At 42.4% G+C, this 18,614-nt stretch overlaps 1 protein-coding gene across 1 annotated transcript; it reads left to right on the top strand.

The window, feature by feature from the left end:
- Nucleotides 1–586: 586 nt before the first annotated feature.
- LOC149449634 (alpha-2,8-sialyltransferase 8E-like) lies at nucleotides 587–14,621 on the top strand. The gene is made up of 6 exons (XM_089692972.1): nucleotides 587–666; nucleotides 3,620–3,706; nucleotides 5,231–5,372; nucleotides 9,582–9,691; nucleotides 9,798–9,884; nucleotides 12,659–14,621. The coding sequence occupies exons 1-6, from the start codon at nucleotides 605–607 to the stop codon at nucleotides 13,116–13,118; spliced, it is 948 nt and encodes a 315-aa protein (XP_089549098.1). The 5' UTR covers nucleotides 587–604; the 3' UTR covers nucleotides 13,119–14,621.
- The last annotated feature ends 3,993 nt before the right edge of the window (nucleotides 14,622–18,614 follow it).

Here is an 18,614-nt window from a genome sequence, read left to right as displayed (position 1 = left end):
TGCTGCTCAGGGTCTCCCACATTTAAGGGCTCTCCCAGCCACCATGCCAGGCTGCCTATTGACCATATTCCCTCAAACATGCAAATCCAGGCCTCCTCCCCTCCTCCACCCCTTTTCTAGAGAGTGCCAGAGCTTTCTGGAAGGGTGGGAAGGCTCCAGAAGCCCTGACCTGTAAAGCCTCCAAGGCTGTCCTGAGGTAACCTCACTGCCTCACTCCCAGGCTGACTCATCCCAAGCTTCCAGCAAGCCTCTGACAAACAGAACAAAAATCCTACCTAAACTAGAGGGTGCCACATCTATGTACGCCAAAGTGGGAAAAATAAATCTAGGGCCATCATTCATGATTAACCCTAAACTGATAACCTGTAGGGGCTTTTCAAAAAGTCTCCTATGGACAATTTTGGGTAATGAAGTTTATCATAATTTCACGGGCATGCACAATTTTAAGGATTGTGTAGCACATAGCACAGACCCCAGACTGACCCCTTGCATTTTTGTCCCAGGTTCTATTCCTGATTGGGTGCATAGCAGCTGGGCACACCACAACAAAGATGTGGTATTCTGATATCCAGTTGTTTTTCACAGGTCAAGGAAAAGAGGAGCTATGCTATCAGCTGCTGAGTGTTCACATCTAAAAACCCTGATATTACATTCTACAATGAACATGTGAGTTCTGTCATTCCTCTATTTGCTTAATTCTTTAGAGTAATATAAATAAAACAGTGTTGTTTTTTCATTAAAAAAAAAAAAAATATATATATATATATATATATATATCTAAAAAATAAAATAAAATATATATATATATATATATATATATATATATATATATGTTTACACAAATATTTAAATAAACCTTTATATGTTCAGTTCTACTATATCTACTATAGAACAGTAATTCAGGTTCACATAATTATTTTTTTTTAGTCAAAGCATATCTAAACCCCACAACAAAAATGTGATACAATTAAAAGTTTGCCTCCCCTGGTAGAAATCATGAAATGTTGGCATTGATATTGAAAATATTATTATTATTATACAGGATTTATATATTAATATTATTATTATTATTATTATACAGGATTTATATATTATTATTATTATACAGGATTTATGGCGCCAACAGTTTGCTCAGCGCTTTACAATATAACGGGAGACAATACAGCAACAATGCAGTTCAATACAAGAGGGATAGGAGGACCTGATCCTGGGAGCTTACAATCTAGGAGATGACTGATCATGTCAAAAACTGTCTTTTATTTAAGGGTAGTGATCATATGAAGCCATGTATTGTCATATAGTTGTTTGGCTCCTTTTTAAATCATAATGATAACAGAAATCCCCCAAATGGCCCGGATCAGAAGTCTCCGCCCCCTGGAATGTTTGGCCTTGGTACAGACACACAAGGTGACACGCACGGGTGACAACGGCAGTTAAAGATTAATTTCCCACATCTGTGGTTTTTTAAATTGCAATCAGTGTCTGTGTATAAATGTCAGTGATTTTGATAGCTCTCATGTGGATGCACTGAGCAGGCTAGGTACTGAGCCATGGGGGGCAGAAAATAACTGTCAAAAGACCTGCGTAACAAGATAATGGAACTTTATAAAGATGGAAAAGGATATACAAAGATATCCAAAGCCTTGAGTATGCCAGTCAGTACTGTTCAATCATTTAAGTGGAAAGTTCTGGGATCTCTTGATACCAAGCCAAGGTCAGGTAGACCAAGAAAGATTGCAGCCGCAACTGCTGGAAAAATTGTTTTGGACACAAATAAAACCAACAGGTAGCCTCAGGAGAAATACAGGCTGCTCTGGAAAAAGACGGCATGGTTGTTTCAAGGACTACAATATGACGATACTTGAACAAAAATGAGCTGCATGGTCAAGTTGGCAGAAAGAAGCCTTTACTGCGCCAATGCCACAAAAAAGGAAGTTACAATATGCCTGACAATACCTTCACATGCCTAACAGCTTCTGGCACACTGTAATCTGGAGTAAGAAAAATAAAATAGAGCTTTATGGTCACAACCAAGCGCTATGTTTGGAGAGAATACCATCCCCACTGTGAGCCATGGTGGTGGCTCCCTGATGTTTCGGGGGTGTGTGTGAGCTCTAAAGGCATGGAGAATCTTGTGAAAATTGATGGTAGACCAAGAAAGATTGCAACCACAAATGCCAGAAGAATTGTTTGTGATACAAAGAAAACTCACAGGTAACCTCAGGAGAAATACAGGCTGCTGTGGAAAAAGATGGTGTGGTTATTTCAAAGAGTACAATATGACAATACTTGAACAAAAATGAGCTGCATTGTTGAGTTGCCAGAAAGAAACCTTTACTGCGCCAATGCCACGAAAAAGGCCAGTGAGGTGTGTCAAGGTGTTGTCAGGCGTACTGTAACTTTTAGAACAAATATAATAAAATGCTTTCAATGGCATATTTAACCAGGGAGCAAATAAGAGAAGTTCTTCATTGGTTTATATACCCTTTAACTGCTTGCCGCCTGACCGCATTACATTTACTGCGAATGAGTGGAGCAGCCAGGCTGGATGATATACATATACGCCATCCAGCTTCTTCTGGGTTTGGGGCATACATGTGCGCCCCCCCCCCCCCCGATAACCTGCACTGTCACTGGCTAGAGCAGGATTTTGTCATCAGGTCCCGGCCAATTATTTATGGCTGAGATGTGCTGTTCGTCTGTAGCCAATCACAGCACAGATTCCTGTATTTACAAACACACAAGGCTCTGTACGCAGATCAGCTATCTGGCTGTTCCCTGCAAAGCAGGGAGAAAAAACAGCCAGATCTGTAAGTAAAAGCAGCACATATTACACACTTGTTAAGCACCCAGTTAACCCCTTTATTGCCCCTTGATGTTATTCCCTTCCCAGCCAGTGTCATTAGTACACTGACAGTGTACGGTTTTATATCTGATCACTGTATTAATGTCACTAGTGATGTCAGTCAGTCAGTTAGTGTACCTCCCAGTAAGAGTCTGTTAGCACCAGATTGCCCATCACACTATCACAGTCTCACAATAAGTCGCTCCGCCATTACCAGTAGAGTGTCATAGCTGTGTAAATTCCAGGATATATATCATCATTTGTAGATGCTATAACTTTCACACAAACCAGTTAATATACACTTATTGGGATTGTTTTTACTGAAGACATGTAGCAAAACACATTTTAGCCTAAATTTATGAAGAAATTTTATTTTTTATTAGATATGTTTTATAACAAAAAGAGAAAATATTGTTATTTTTTCTTCTTCAAAAACTTCTGCATGGTTTCTTTTATATAGCCAAAAAAAAAACTAGTGGTAATCAGGTACTACCAAAAGAAAGATTTAATTGTGTGAAAAAAACAATAAAAATTTAATTTGGGTACAGTGTTGCATGATTGAGCAATCACCAGTTAAAGTAGTGCAGTGCCAAATAGCAAAAAAATGCTGTGGTCATGAAGGGGGGTAAAACCTTCCAGGGGTCAAGTGGTTAATGCGCTAGATTCCTAACTTCTAATCTCATCACTGGACAGATAATAATAAGGTGGTTGATACCACAACACACCACAAAGACATTTTAGCCTTGTTACAATCTATTTTACTTTTTTCTGTAGATTAACTAAAGAAGCATTTTTTAAGATAGTTAAGGCACTACAAGGATGCCCTTGGATCGAGAACCAAACAGAACACAAGCTGGTGCAGTAAGTACTGTATGTGTAACGCAGATACTATTTTCTCCTAAAAAATAAAAAAAAGTATCAGCGCTACTTTATTGAATACAATAAGTAATTAGTAGGTGTTGTGGGACCTGGTTTCAATGTGTCATTAGGCCAAAGCAATTAGCACGTCTCCCAGTTAAGGCACTATATTAACATGTTTTCCCCGAAGTTCATTAGTTGAAAGCTGAAAAATGGGCAAGTGTAAGCATTTGAGTGACCTGATGAGAGCCAATTTGTAATGGCCAGACGACTGGGTCAGAGCAACTCTGAAATGGCAGCTCTTATGGGATTTTCTTGGTCTGCAGTGGTCAGGACTGACCGGAAGTGATCCAAAGAGGGAAAACCAATGAACCGGTGACAGGGTCATAGGTGGCCAAGGTTCATTGATGCACAGGGCAGAAAACGCTGCCCCATGTAGACAAATCCAATAAAAGAGCCAATGTAGCTGAAATTGCCAATAGAAATGTGTCAGAACACATCCTTGGACCCATTGTCAGGCTCTATACTGGTGCAGTGGGTCCTGGGTTCCTCCTGGTGCAGTGGGTCCTGGGTTCCTCCTGGTGCGGTGGGTCCTGGGTTCCTCCTGGTGCAGTGGGTCCTGGGTTCCTCCTGGTGCAGTGGGTCCTGGGTTACTCCTGGTGCAGTGGGTCCTAGGTTCCTCCTGGTGCACGACAATGCCCGGCCTCATGTGGCGAGACTATGCAGGCAGTTCCTGAAGGCTGAAGGAATTGATACCATTGAATGGCTCCCACGCTCACCTGACCTAAATCCAATAGAACACCTCTGTGATGTCATGTCTCAGTCCATCCGATGCCACCAGGTTGCACCTCAGACTGTCCAGGAGCTCAGTGATGCCCTGGTCCAGATCTGGGAGGAAATACCCCAGGACACCATCCATGGTCTCATTTGGAGCATTCCCTGATGTTGTCAGGCATACATACAAGCACGTGGGGGCCATACAAACTACTGAGGACCAATTTGAGTTGCTGCAATTAAATGTCAGCAAAATGGACTCGCCTGCTGCATAATTTTTTCACTTTGATTTTCGGGGTGTCTTTGAGTTCAGTCCTCTGTAGGCCGATCATTTTCAATTTCAGCAAACGAAACGGCATTCTTATGTTCCTAACAAATTACCCCGTCCATGTCAGTATAGAGATCCAGCAGGAGATTTTTCCCCATTGAGATCTGATGGGTTTTCAAAATGTTTCTTTAATTCTTTGAGCAATCTTCAGTGTGTATATATATATATGAAGGAGAGAGCGAGAGATGGTGGGAGGGGGAAGAGGAAGAAGAGGGAGAAGAGGGAGACAGTAAAGTGTGGTTCCATGGATGTTGTGTGAACTTGACTCCCTAAGTAGTGAAGGAAGAGTACAATCCTGAAGCTTGCATACTTGAAAAACATCTTGGCACACGTGCCGCTCTCATAGGGTTGCCCCAACAAGTTCCCTTTCAAACATACTACTGAATCTGTTCGATAGATTTGTTATCTTATTTTCACCTTCTCAGGAGCAATTTCCAGACATGTTGCAATGCCTCCTACTCAATGATTGTGACACAGGAAAACACTCCGATGGGACACACCATTCACTACGATGCAGAAAAAGAAACCAAAAATGTCACTGAGGGACTTTATAATCTCTTTCCAAAGGTGAGTATGGGAGAGAAATTTCATGAATGTAAATTTGATTTTACACACCATTTTCACTGCTGCTATCTAGGGTTCACAAGAGCAATGTTTGACTGACTGTGAACAAAAATAGAGCCTTGATTGGCTGATGAAACTATGCGGGCTGGATGCCTGCATCCTATAAGCCAATGATGTTATTTGTTTTAGTGCACCATAAAAAAAAAAAAGAAAGCAATGGGGTTCCCCGCAAAATCCTAAATCCATATCAGATTCTTTGAGTTTGATATGGGTCCTAGGGGGGTACACCATATAAAAAAACAAGAAAAACATGGGGCCATCCTCAAAAATTGACACCAGATCCTTTTCTGACAGTCTGGCTGGTGAGAAAAGGGGAGATGAGCATGTGGCCCTCTCCAAAACCATACAGGCAACAACATGGGGGCCCTAGATTCACCCTGCCACCATGTTGATGAGAACAAGGGCCTCTTCCCACATCCCTAGTGAATGTGAGGGTCTGCTGGGGAGGACTTCTTGGGATTTTTTAAGCCCCCTTTAAAGTAAGGGGACTCCCAGATATCACGCCCTCACACAGATGACTAAGGAATACTTAGTACTGCTGGTTACCAATTCACAAGAACGAATTACAATATAAAGAAACACACCACGAGTGGGAAAAGTATTTTATTAAAATAAAGTCCCATGGTGTAAATCTGTTGTAAGTCACATGATCTCATCTTCAGTTTCAGTCGGTCAGCAGGTGTCATTCATTGGGATTGACATAGATCTACGTCACTGAACAATGTGATTAATGATGGAGTTACATTTTAAATGTTTTTTTCTTTTTAATAAAGGACTTATGCCAAATGTCCTGTTTGTTTATTTACTACTTTTACTACCCATATTTATTAACATGGGGGAAGGGGGATTTTGGGGACTGTTATATTACAGGGACTTCCAAATCCTGATTAGTCTCCCCCCTCAATCTGCTAGAACAACCCGGTCAGGGTTGTGGGGAAGAGGCCCTTGTCCTCTTATATACACATATATATGAGGTGGTATCAAAAAATTTTGAGACTAGTTTTGTAACACGCCAACAGAAGTTAGGACAGGACTGAACTCACAGTCACAGGGAGCACAAACCTTCATAAGTATGTGTGCCAAAAGACACTGTCCTGTGTACAGCGGGAGCTGTGCAATTGGTGCTATTCTGACCACGTGTGTTACCACGTCTGCTATTTCATCATGGATAGAAAGTAAGAAACAAGAGCAAATGTAAAACGGGGCAAATCTGCAACAGAGATGTTTGACAATGATTCAGCAAGTTTACGGTGATGCCGCAATGCTATTGTCAGACCCTACGCTGGTGCAGTGGGTCCTGGGTTCATCCTGGTGCAGTGGGTCCTGGGTTCCTCCTGGTGCAGTGGGTCCTGGGTTCCTCCTGGTGCAGTGGGTCCTGGGTTCCTCCTGGTGCAGTGGGTCCTGGGTTTCTCCTGGTGCATGACAATGCCGGGCTTCATGTTGTGAGAGTATGCAGGCAGTTCCTGGAGGATGAAGGAATTGATACCATTGAATGGCCCCCACGCTTGCCTGACCTAAATCCAATAGAACACCTCTGTTTCGGTCCATCCGATGCTGCCAGGTTGCACCTCAGACTATCCAGGAGCTCAGTGATGCTCTGGTCCAGATCTGCAAGGAAACACCACCGGGACACCATCCATTGTCACATTAGGAGCCTCCCCCAACATTGTCAGGCATGCATACAAGCACTTGGAGTACATACAATCTACCATTCTGAGTTGCTGCAATGACATGTCAGCAAAATGGACTAGCCTATTGCATCATTTTTTCACTTTGATTTTTGGGGTGTCTTTGAATGCAGTCCTCTGTAGATCGATCATTTTCATTTCCATCAAACGATGGGGCATCCTTACATTCCTAACACATTACACAGTCCATATCAGTATAGACATCCAGCAGGAGATCTGATGATTTTTAAAAACGTCCCTTTAATTTTTCCGAGCAATGTATAAAAACTCCTTGTTTGGTCCTATGGTCTAGTTTGCTTCCCCTCCCCCATAGAAGCCATTCTTAAAGTTGAGTAATTCACAAACAGCCACTTTCCTGGAACAATTTGAAATGGGATGATTGTTTTAATTTGTTCTAAACAAGATAAAGACACAAAGTAAATATAATTTCAGTGTCATAATTTCAGTTTATTGGATACAAAAAGGTTTACATTAAGCTATTTGCTGACCAAAGGCCATGGTTGTCTAATTCTTCTGGAGTTCTCAGTATTACCTTGTTAGACAACCACATATAATAACAAATTATTAAAGCTATTTCAGTAATTCCTTTAAGACTCTGTAGTGTCTACTCAGAGCCTCTGCTTTATAGTCTAGCTTCATCCTAAATATAGAGCCATTTATCCAACTGTACACCCAAAGCCTCTGGTTCATAGACCGGATGCATCCTAAATATAGAGCCATTTATCCAACTGTCCATCCAGAGCCTCTGGTTTATAGACTGGATACATCCTAAATATAGAACCATTTAGTCAACTGTCCATCCAGAGCCTCTGGTTTATAGACCGGATACATCCTAAATATAGAACCATTTATCCAACTGTCCATCCAGAGCCTCTGGTTTATAGACCGGATACATCCTAAATATAGAACCATTTATCCAACTGTCCATCCAGAGCCTCTGGTTTATAGACCGGATACATCCTAAATATAGAACCATTTATCCAACTGTCCATCCAGAGCCTCTGGTTTATAGACCGGATACATCCTAAATATAGAGCCATTTATCCAACTGTACACCCAAAGCCTCTGGTTTATAGACCGGTTACATCCTAAATATAGATCCATTTATCCAACTGTCCATCCAGAGCCTCTGGTTTATAGACCGGATACATCCTAAATATAGAGCCATTTATCCAGCTGTCCATCCAGAGTCTCTGGTTTATAGACCGGATACATCCTAAATATAGAACCATTTATCCAACTGTCCATCCAGACCCTCTGGTTTATAGACCGGATACATCCTAAGTATAGAGCCATGTATCCAACTGTCCATCCAGAGCCTTTGGTTCATAGACCGGATACATCCTAAATATAGAACCATTTATCCAACTGTCCACCCAGATCCTCTGGTTTATAGACCGGATACATCCTAAATGTAGAACCATTTATCCAACTGTCCATCCAGAGCCTTTGGTTTATAGACCGGATACATCCTAAATATAGAACCATTTATCCAACTGTCCATCCAGAGCCTTTGGTTTGTAGACCAGATACATCGTAAACATAGAACATTTATCCAACTGTATATCCTGAGCTAAAATTATGTACTTGTGTGTGCCTTTTGGTATTGGAGCTCCAGGTATTTCACAGTAGTACAGCATAGTGAATTGTATATCAAATTTCAAGTTGTAGTGTGGGAGCATAGGAATGCCTGGTGCAGTTCCTCATAGTAGCAGAGAGATGTGAACTTAGGAAGTGGCAACATGGGAAGTAGGATTCAGTTATGAATAATCTGGTGGGAGTCTGTCTGGGTCATTTTGGCAAGGGTTGAAGGATCAAGCCACAGCAAGGCTGTAGTCTGTGAGGCTGTACAGTATCTCATAAAACCTACCTTTAAGATGGTAGAATGGGAGGAAAGATGAAGAATTATTGGCACCACTCACATCCCCTTTGCATGCGGTGCAGGAGTCTGGCAAGCCCCTCTAAACGGTATGGACTTCTCTCAATAAAGTTCTTTGTAATGTTTGCAACTTTAAGGAATGTGCCTTTACCACTGGGATAACCAAAGTATGTACATTTTAAATCATCGGCTTATAGTAATCTGTTAAAAAGCTTTCCTTCTTTGGGTTTTTTCTTCTCCTAACCTCAAGATGGGGACGTCTTCTGGAAACAAATGGTGCTGGCTGTTCCTGCTATTGCGGTCCATTGCCATAATGCCAAAAACAGGTGTGGAGATGGGCTACTTGGTAAGTGCTGGTTAGGCAATGCTGGGAGCCTACCAGGGTATGCTTGAGTACTGGCAGCCCGGTGGGTTATTTAAATTGGTTGCCATCATGCCACAGTTTGTCTGGGGGACCATCCTGTGTGTGGACAGGAATGGGTGACAGAGTAGATGTGCTCCCCATCACTTGGCTAGCTGTACATGTTGAGGATAAGCAGTCCAGCACATGGATTCCATTCTATCACAATGACACTCTCATTGCAGAAGTCTCCTTTCCAGAAAGAAATCAGAAGCTGTGCGGTGGTGGGTAATGGTGGCATTTTAAACAGCAGCTTTTGCGGCACTGAGATTGACCAGGCTGACTTTGTGTTCAGGTAAGAATAAAGATACTGAAGACATACTGACATACGGTTTATAGTTGAGTAATTTACCGTTTATCCCAAATCAATCATCATCTCTTCCCATTTTTTTTCTTTTTAGGTTAAATTTACCTCCACTGAAAAGGACAAACGATGTGGGGACAAAGACTGATCTTGTAACTGCAAACCCAAGCATCCTAATCGATAAGTAAGTGCCAGTGTCTTCCTAAAGACTTGTGCATGTAGAAATGTGCTCCCATTTCCAAAACTAATATAATCCTATGCAAAAAGATATGGATAGGAATTTTCACAATTTAAAACATACAAAGGAATAACATTCCATTAAGTTGTTACAGTCTGTGACGGGAATCACTTTGGGTGGGGGACCTATGGAACACAGCTCACTTTGGAGAGGTGGGGAGACCCCTGTCTCAGCTCCCCATATCCTTATTATGTGTAAGTCACCCTGTGCCTGTAAGGGGTACAGGGTGATCTGTCCTAATATTGGGGTGGGGGGTTGTTCATTGTTTAATGCCATGTGATTGCATTCCATTGTTCTATTGTGTGTCTTGCTTGGGAGCAAACTATTATGGGATGTATGTGTTTATGTGTATTGGCTTGGTGGGGGTTTCTGCCGCAGCCCTCCCTCCTGATGGGACTGTCTGCTGGTGTGTCTCTTGTTTCTAAAGGTAGATTGCCCCACCCTGTGTCATTATACAGGGGGGGAGGTTGTTCCCTTGAATGTATATATCTTGTATCTGGGTTAAAATAAAGTAGTCTGTTTCCTGGTTTACTTCATGACTGGTGTCGTCTAGTCTTGTATGGTCTTCTGTGGTGTCTGTGGTCGGTGTTCAGACGGGAAAGCAGTAGTCTAACGGAAATACACAAGCACAGTCTGGGGCCGGTTCCATTACTCAGTCTCATAACTTTTGTACAATAGACAAGCAACAAAAATGTGTAAATGGAGAATGCTTAAAGCCGCCACAACTTGGAGGATATGTAGTGCCACCCCTGAAGGTGCCGCTTGGTAATTTTGGGTCCTTTGTTCTTCCTCTCAACTCCAAGAACAAACCCAGCCCCTCTGGCACACTTGGCTGAATAAAATCACTGCTAGCACAAGTAACAAAACAAGTGTAAAATACCTTTCGCCTGACTGTGGGGTGTTGCCAATAAATAAAGACACACCTGTTTACTGGTAAACACACTTATTCTGATGATACAGATAGACATAAAAGCATTTTGAAGAGAGTTAAACACACAGCAGGCAAGTTTGGACACAATCTACTAGACAGAGCCAAAGCTATGCCAAATTAGGCAGCAGAAAAAATATATATATATGAATTTCTATACCACTAGCCAGTATCAATGAACCCTAAATGCAGCAAGAATGAATATAACTCTACACTGGATTTGAGTGCACTCTAATGAATGGGCAGGGGTATGATACCTCTTTAACTAGCAAATGGGTAAGGACTTTGGGGCACCTACAGTTAGGGGCAGTCTTTAGTCCTGACTCTTCCCTGGCTAAAACACTGGAGCTTGTTGGCATGCACTAAGGCAATCGAAAAGGCCTGCAGGCAATATTAAAGCTACAGAGCCACTGACTAGGTAGTTTCTAATGGCTCAGTCCCTCCGAGTGGTGGTGGATAATGACTGACCCTCTCACCAGACCCAGCAAAACTGTAGCAAAGATTCCATTGGCTGGACGTTGGCTCACTCTAAGTTATTGCAGCACATCTGTACCCCATCAGTGGCTCTGTCTCTCTCACTCTGGTGGTGCTGGACAGTGTGGTTCTCTCTCTCTCTCTCTCTCTCTCTCTCTCTCTCTCTCTCTCTCGGTGTCCCAGGCACAGTCCTCTCTGGTCATTAAGATGTTTTTTGGGATTATTATTTAGATTATGTTTTAGGGATATATTGAGCTGATTTATATATTTTTTATATTTAACTCAGATTGGGAGCGCCACATATATTAATCATTTTTAGGCACAGTCCTCTCACCACTCTGTTGCCTGTTGTACCGCTTGGAGACTCTCTTTTCCCGGCCTCTTGGCTTTCTCCTCCTCTTGCACAGCCTGCTGGGTCTGTAGTTTGCTCCCTTCAGCCTAGAATGAGGACGCCTATTTCTGAGACTACATTTCTTATGGTGCTCCTCGCTCTCTGTTAATGGGTCCCTTGCCACTGCCAGGAGAAAAGAGGGGGAGAAGGAACAGAGCGGGCAGCAATCCAAGCAATCCAAGGGCAGTATCCTTCCCCACCCACCCTTTACATCAAAATACACCCAACTTACCTTGTGCTGCTGCTGGGAATCTGGGGGTAAAACTAGGAAGCAGATAGCTTGAGGTCTGGAGGAGAACCAGAGGAGGGCTGGAGTCAGCTGTTGGAGTCTGCTTAATGTTGAAACCAGGGAGGCAAAGATGATGGAGTGCTGTGGCTGCACAGAGAGGTGCAGAATCTGTAGGAGAAGTTCTGTCTTCCTCTGCAGCAATCTGCAAAGACGGAGGAGGGGGGCAGAGACAAGCACCTCTGTGGCTGCATGAAGGAGGGCAGCATCTGGTGGAGGAGTTCTGACCTCCTCTCTGCTACCAACTGCTGAGACAAATTGGGGGGCAGAGATGAGAGGGGTTCCGCAGCTGCAGGAGAGGTGTGAGGCCTACATGAAATGGCCAGGTGGGCTGCATTTGGCCCACGGGCCTTATGTTTAACATGTGTTCTAGAGAGATCTCAAAGGTATGGTACAGTATATACATAGTTACATTGGTCTAATCTGGACCAATGTAACTATGTAAAAATATCCATACCTGGAACTCTTCTTTAACTTTTTTAACTTCTCCATACCTGGAACTCTTTTTTAACTGTTTCCTGTAACAATGAATTTATATTTTTTTTCTACCTGAAAATTATCTAGACAAACTATTTGAGCTAATTAAGGAGTAGGCTGAAGATTGATATTTCAAGTGAAGTTGTTTATTTCTCCTTCATTAGGTTCAGCAGTCTCACAAAGGAGAAGGAACCATTTATCACCAAGGTGAAGGAGTATGGCTCTTCTCTGATCCTTCTACCAGCTTTCTCATTTTTAATGAACACAGAGGTCTCCTTTCGGGCACTTCACACCATCAAAGACTTTGACTTGAAAAGCAGAGTTGTCTTCTTCAACCCAGACTACCTCCGGAGATTGGGTGCTCATTGGAAAAGTATGGGACTTAAGTTTCATCGACTGTCTTCTGGCCTCATGATGGTGAGCGTGGCGGCTGAAGTTTGTGAAAAGGTGACACTTTATGGATTCTGGCCCTTTTCTGAGGACCTGAATGGAATTTGGATGCCCCATCACTATTATGACAATGTTCTTTCAAAACCTGGATTTCACTCAATGTCTGATGAATTTTATTGGTACCTACAAATGCATGCTCAGGGGTTTCTGCGTCTGAACCTGGGACAATGCTAATTTCTTTTTGTAATATGTCAAAATAATAATTTTTTAGGGATGAAAGTTGGGTTCAAATCATGCATCATGAAGTGAACCCAGCCTTTTTCAGTTTGCTGATCTGGCAAACTAGTATTCAATTTTGCAGCCATGGTGACCAACTGCTAATAGTGAACTTCTTGGCCTTTGAGCTATGGTCATGTGGAATGGAAGAGCCAATAAGGGGGCATTTGGCTAAGCCAGCCTCCTCACTATTAAAGATTTGGGTTTCCAGCTGTTAGATTACAGGATAAGTTCACTTTTTGGAGCATGTTACATGTTATGCCCATATTTAGGGTATATTCTGTAACATGCACCCCCCCCCCCCTTGTGACAGCAGGTGGAATTCTGTCCTTTCCGTCCACACAGCCACATAATTTCTTCATAGCAATCTGTGATAAATGAATTACAAGTCCTGTCTGATTCCGTGGTAGGCGTCTTGTAGCTCTCAATTAAGTGTGAGGCGACTTGACAGCGGGGTGGTTTTACACACAATCCATTGGCTGCAGCCACCAGGATTGTGTATAATGCTGACAGGCAGACTCATGAAGGGGGAGATAGCAGTCCGGTTGCTACACTGATTCCTGATTGCTTCCACACACCCCGGGTAACGGCGCCCCCCCCCATCCCCGCGAGCACGCCTCGCCATGTATTCCGGGCTGCTTGCCCATCTGCGGGCCCAGACTGACATGGCAGGTGTCAGTAGGTAGAGAGGAGAGAGGACACACATCCGCTCTCCTCCCCTTCTTGCTGTGGTCCTGAAAGAGACCTGTATGACATCACTTCTGGGTCATCTTGTCACTTTCCCCAGCTAGAATAGCCAAGGAGGAATGTATTGCAATGCAATCTGCATTACAATACATTTAGTGGAGACCTGACTAGACATCCAGGATCTTTTAGCCCTACATGTCTCAATAAAGAGAACCTGTCACCTAAATATAATCACATAGGGGACTTTGTGTCCCCCATGTGATGAAAAAAAAAAGTAAGCAAAAAAATAAAGTTACACCCAAGCACATAACATCCCCCACCAACAAAATCTTGAGGCCCCCAACCCACCTCCCCTCGGGGGGACCTATGCATGAAACCATCAACTGCTATACACATTTTACATATCGCTGCGCACGCCAGAGTGAGAGCAATAATTCTAGCACCAAACCTCTTCTGTAACACTAAAATGATACCCTATAGGGGCTTTTGAAGCATCGCCTACAGAAAATATAGGTTATTGAAGTTTGTCGCCATTTCACAGGTGCACACAAATTTAAGGTTTGACATGTTGGATATCTATTTACTCGTTGCAACCTCATCTTTTGCAACAAGATAAACAGGTATATTCTGTACTTGCAGAAATAGTACTTGGTCTAAAAATAAACCGAATACAGCCACCACATCTGAGGACTGTGTAGCTTGTAATATTTTACATTTTTGTGTGTGGGTTAGACATTAGTAGAATTTTGAATGAAAATTTGTGCTACAACCTAACGCGCAAGGCTTGTGTGTTTTTTTGTTCTTTATTGCAGTATACAATCAAGCCCCCGGGCATGCAGACTGCTACAAACATTTGTGAAAGAATGGATCGCTCTCAGGAGCTCAGTGACTCCAAGCGTGGTCCCGTGATAGGTTGCCACCTGTGTAATAAGTCCATCCGTGACATTTCCTGGCTACTAAATATTCCACGCTCAACTGTTAGTGGGATTATAATAAAGTGGAAGCAACTGGGAACAACAGCAACTCATGTAAAATGACAGAGTGGGGTCAGCGCATGCTGAAGTGCACAGTGAGCAGAAGTCACCAACTGTCTGCAGAGTCAATATCTGAAGTCCTAAAAAATTCATGTGGCCTTCAGACTAGCACAACAAGCACAACAACAGTGCACAGAGAGCTTCATGGAATGGGTTGCCATGGCCAACCAGCTGCATCCAAGCCTTACATCACCAAATACAATACAAAGTGTAGGATGCAATGGTGTAAAGCAAGCCACCACTGGACTCTTGAGCAGTGGAGATGTGTTCTCTGGAGTGACCAATCACACTTCTCTGGCAATTCAATGGACATGTCTGGGTTTGGTGGTTGCTAGGAGAATGGTACTTGCCTGACTGCATAGTGCCAAGTGTAAAGTTTGGTGTGGGGTTGTTTTTCAGGGGTTGGGCTTGACCCCTTAGTTCCAGTGAAGGAAACTCTTAGGGCATCATCATACCAAGACATTTTGGAAAATTTCATGCTCCCTACTTTGTGGGAAGAGTTTGGGGATGGCCCCTTCCTGTTCCAACATGACTACTCACCAGTGCACAAAGCAAGTGCCATAAAGACATGGGTGAGCAAGTTTGGGGTGGAGGAACTTGACTGGTCTGTCCTGACCTCAACCTGACAGAAAACCTTTGGGAGGAATTATGAGAGTATATGTACTTGGTAATCCCTACCAAGTAACAATAGCCAGCATCCCTGAATATTGCATAAAAAAATCTAGAATGTAGGAAAACCCCTTGGAACTTTAACATCAGAAAACTATATAACAAAGCATTTAAAAGGCCAATTGTCAATTTTTATTAAAGGTTTTGTGGCCACTTGGACAGTAAAAACTGGTATATATTCAGCTGCAAATAGGATACAAAAAATTGGAATTACAGACATATACCCGTTACGAATTACAAATACACTGATATAAAAGAATGCCTTGATTGACAACGGTATGTTCTTCCCAACATGTTTCGGAACGAAGTTCCTTCCTCAGAGGGACATTTAGATATAGTAGTGTTGTGATACAATAATGAAACATCGATAATATACAGAACCATATTGTAAAAGGATGGCCCCTTCCTGTTCCAACATGACTGCGCACCAGTGCACAAAGCAAGGTCCATAAAGACATGGATGAACGAGTTTGGGGTGGAGGAACTTGACTGGCCTGTCCTGACCTCAACCCGATAGAACAACTTTGGGATGAATTAGAGTGGAGACTGTCCAAGATCAGTTCCTGACTGCACAAATGCGCTTCCCATAGACACCCACCTAAACCTTGTAGACAGCCTTCCCAAAAGAGTTGAAGCTGTTATAGATGAAAAGGGTGTTGCCAGGTTGGCTTAAAGGTTCTGACACTATAAAGCTGGACTTTGTTCTTGAATCCAAGGAGTCTGTAAGTGATCTGCGTGCCATCTGAAGCCCCCTATCCTCCACTCCCATTCCTTTTCAAGTTCAACATTAAGCTTTGAAAACGATCTAAAGTGACTAGTGCCCAATTTCTGTTCAAATTCCCCTTTCTAGCCATGGACTAAATGCTATCTCACTCTCTGCCTTTTGGAGGTTCTATTCTGTCTTCAGGGGACAGCTACACATTTTAAAATGTAATTATTATAATGATTCAGTGTTCTAATATAGCAATACAATCTTTTTTGGATGAGAATTGGTGTTCCCTCATGCTCTCTTTCTTTCTTTCTTTCTTTCTTTCTTTCTTTCTTTCTTTCTTTCTCCCTCCCGCTCTTTAGCTTTCTTTCTTTCTTTCTTTCTTTCTCCCTCCCACTCTTTAGCTTTCTTTCTTTCTTTCTTTCTTTCTCCCGCTCTTTAGCTTTCTTTCTTTCTTTCTTTCTTTCTTTCTTTCTTTCTTTCTTTCTTTCTTTCTTTCTTTCTTTCTCCTGCTCTTTAGCTTTCTTTCTTTCTTTCTCCCTCCCGCTCTTTAGCTTTCTTTCTTTCTTTCTTTCTTTCTTTCTTTCTTTCTTTCTTTCTTTCTTTCTTTCTTTCTTTCTTTCTTTCTTTCTCCCGCTCTTTAGCTTTCTTTCTTTCTTTCTTTCTTTCACCCGCTCTTTAGCTTTCTTTCTTTCTTTCTTTCTTTCTCCCGCTCTTTAGCTTTCTTTCTTTCTTTCTTTCTTTCTTTCTTTCTCCCGCTCTTTAGCTTTCTTTCTTTCTTTCACCCGCTCTTTAGCTTTCTTTCTTTCTTTCTTTCTTTCTCCCGCTCTTTAGCTTTCTTTCTTTCTTTCTTTCTTTCTTTCTTTCTTTCTTTCTTTCTCCCGCTCTTTAGCTTTCTTTCTTTATTTCTCCCGTTCTTTAGCTTTCTTTCTTTCTCCCGCTCTTTAGCTTTCTTTCTTTCTTTCTTTCTTTCTTTCTTTCTTTCTTTCTTTCTTTCTTTCTTTCTTTCTTTCTCCCGCTCTTTAGCTTGCTTTCTTTCTTTCTTTCTTTCTTTCTTTCTTTCTTTCTTTCTTTCTCCAGCTCTTTAGCTTTCTTTCTTTCTTTCTTTCTTTCTCCCGCTCTTTAGCTTTCTTTCTTTATTTCTCCCGCTCTTTAGCTTTCTTTCTTTCTTTCTTTCTTTCTTTCTTTCTTTCTTTCTTTCTTTCTTTCTTTCTTTCTCCAATTTAAAGTGTTTGTAAAAGCTGAAGGTTTTTGACCTTCAAGTATTTTATGCATGAGTAAAAAACCTTCTGTGTACTGCTCCCCCCGCAACCCCCTAGTACTCACCTGATCCCCCTCTGGGTCCAGCAATGTGCATGGGAGTCTGGGCTGTCCCTGGTCTCTCTCCTCATTGGCTGAGACACAACAGTTGGAGCCGTTGAATCCCATTGATGTCAATCACAACTAGTGAGCCAATGAGGAGAGAGCAGGGGGCCAAGCCATGGCTCTTTGTGTCATATGATTGAGTCTTGTACCAGAACATCAAAATTTTATAGGTATTTTCTTTATATACCACACATACAGAAGATCTAGAGGCAGCCTCCCAGATCTTACTCCATTAATCTAAGAGGATATCTTGTTGGAGGATTCGGGGCCACTTTTGCATGTAAAGATGTGTTTCAGTAGAAAGGGGGCAAGTGTCTTGATGCAACTTATAGATAGAGGAGTTTAAGTCCTGTTGGTATGGACCCTGAATGCAGATGCGTTTGAAAAAAGTAGGCTTCTCTAGGGCCAGGGAGGGAATCTTGGAGAAGTGTTGTATCTGTAGGTAAACATAATACTGATGAGGAGGCATGTTTTTTGTAACTTGATAAAAGGTCTAAGCTTTCGGGTCACTGGGTGGATCAGGTATTGCAGTTGGAATAGGTTGGCTTTAGCCGAGGGACTTATATGGGCCGGGGTCAAACTATCAGGGAGACTAGGATTAAGTATGTCATTGGTCAGAGGTGAACAAGGAGAGGACAGGGCAAATCTACCCCTACACCGCCTCCATATAGAAAGCATAAAAAGCCCAAGCAGTAGATGCCTATAGGATGCGATTTCAGTGTTGGTCATAGACCAGAGCAGAGAACAAGGGTGCAATAGACATAGCTGCAGCCATTCAATCTTGGACCATTTGTCAGGGGGATGTTGAGAAGACCAGGAGATGAGTAGCCAAATAATACGATACAAGATCTGGAGCCCCCAGACCTCCTATAGTTTGTGGTGAGAGAAGAACTGAGTGGGTAATTTAGTGAGATTTGTTATACTAGATAAAGTGGAGGAAAGATTTCTGAAGGGAACAGAGCTTGGACATAGGGACAGGAACAGGGAGCG

The sequence above is a fragment of the Staurois parvus genome, unplaced genomic scaffold (genome assembly GCF_062004578.1).
Source record: "Staurois parvus isolate SC_StPar_1 unplaced genomic scaffold, SC_StPar_1.0 ptg000609l, whole genome shotgun sequence".
NCBI classification, from domain to species: domain Eukaryota; kingdom Metazoa; phylum Chordata; class Amphibia; order Anura; family Ranidae; genus Staurois; species Staurois parvus.
Note: the sequence above shows the minus strand (reverse complement) of the source record. Positions and strands in the feature narration are given on the sequence as shown.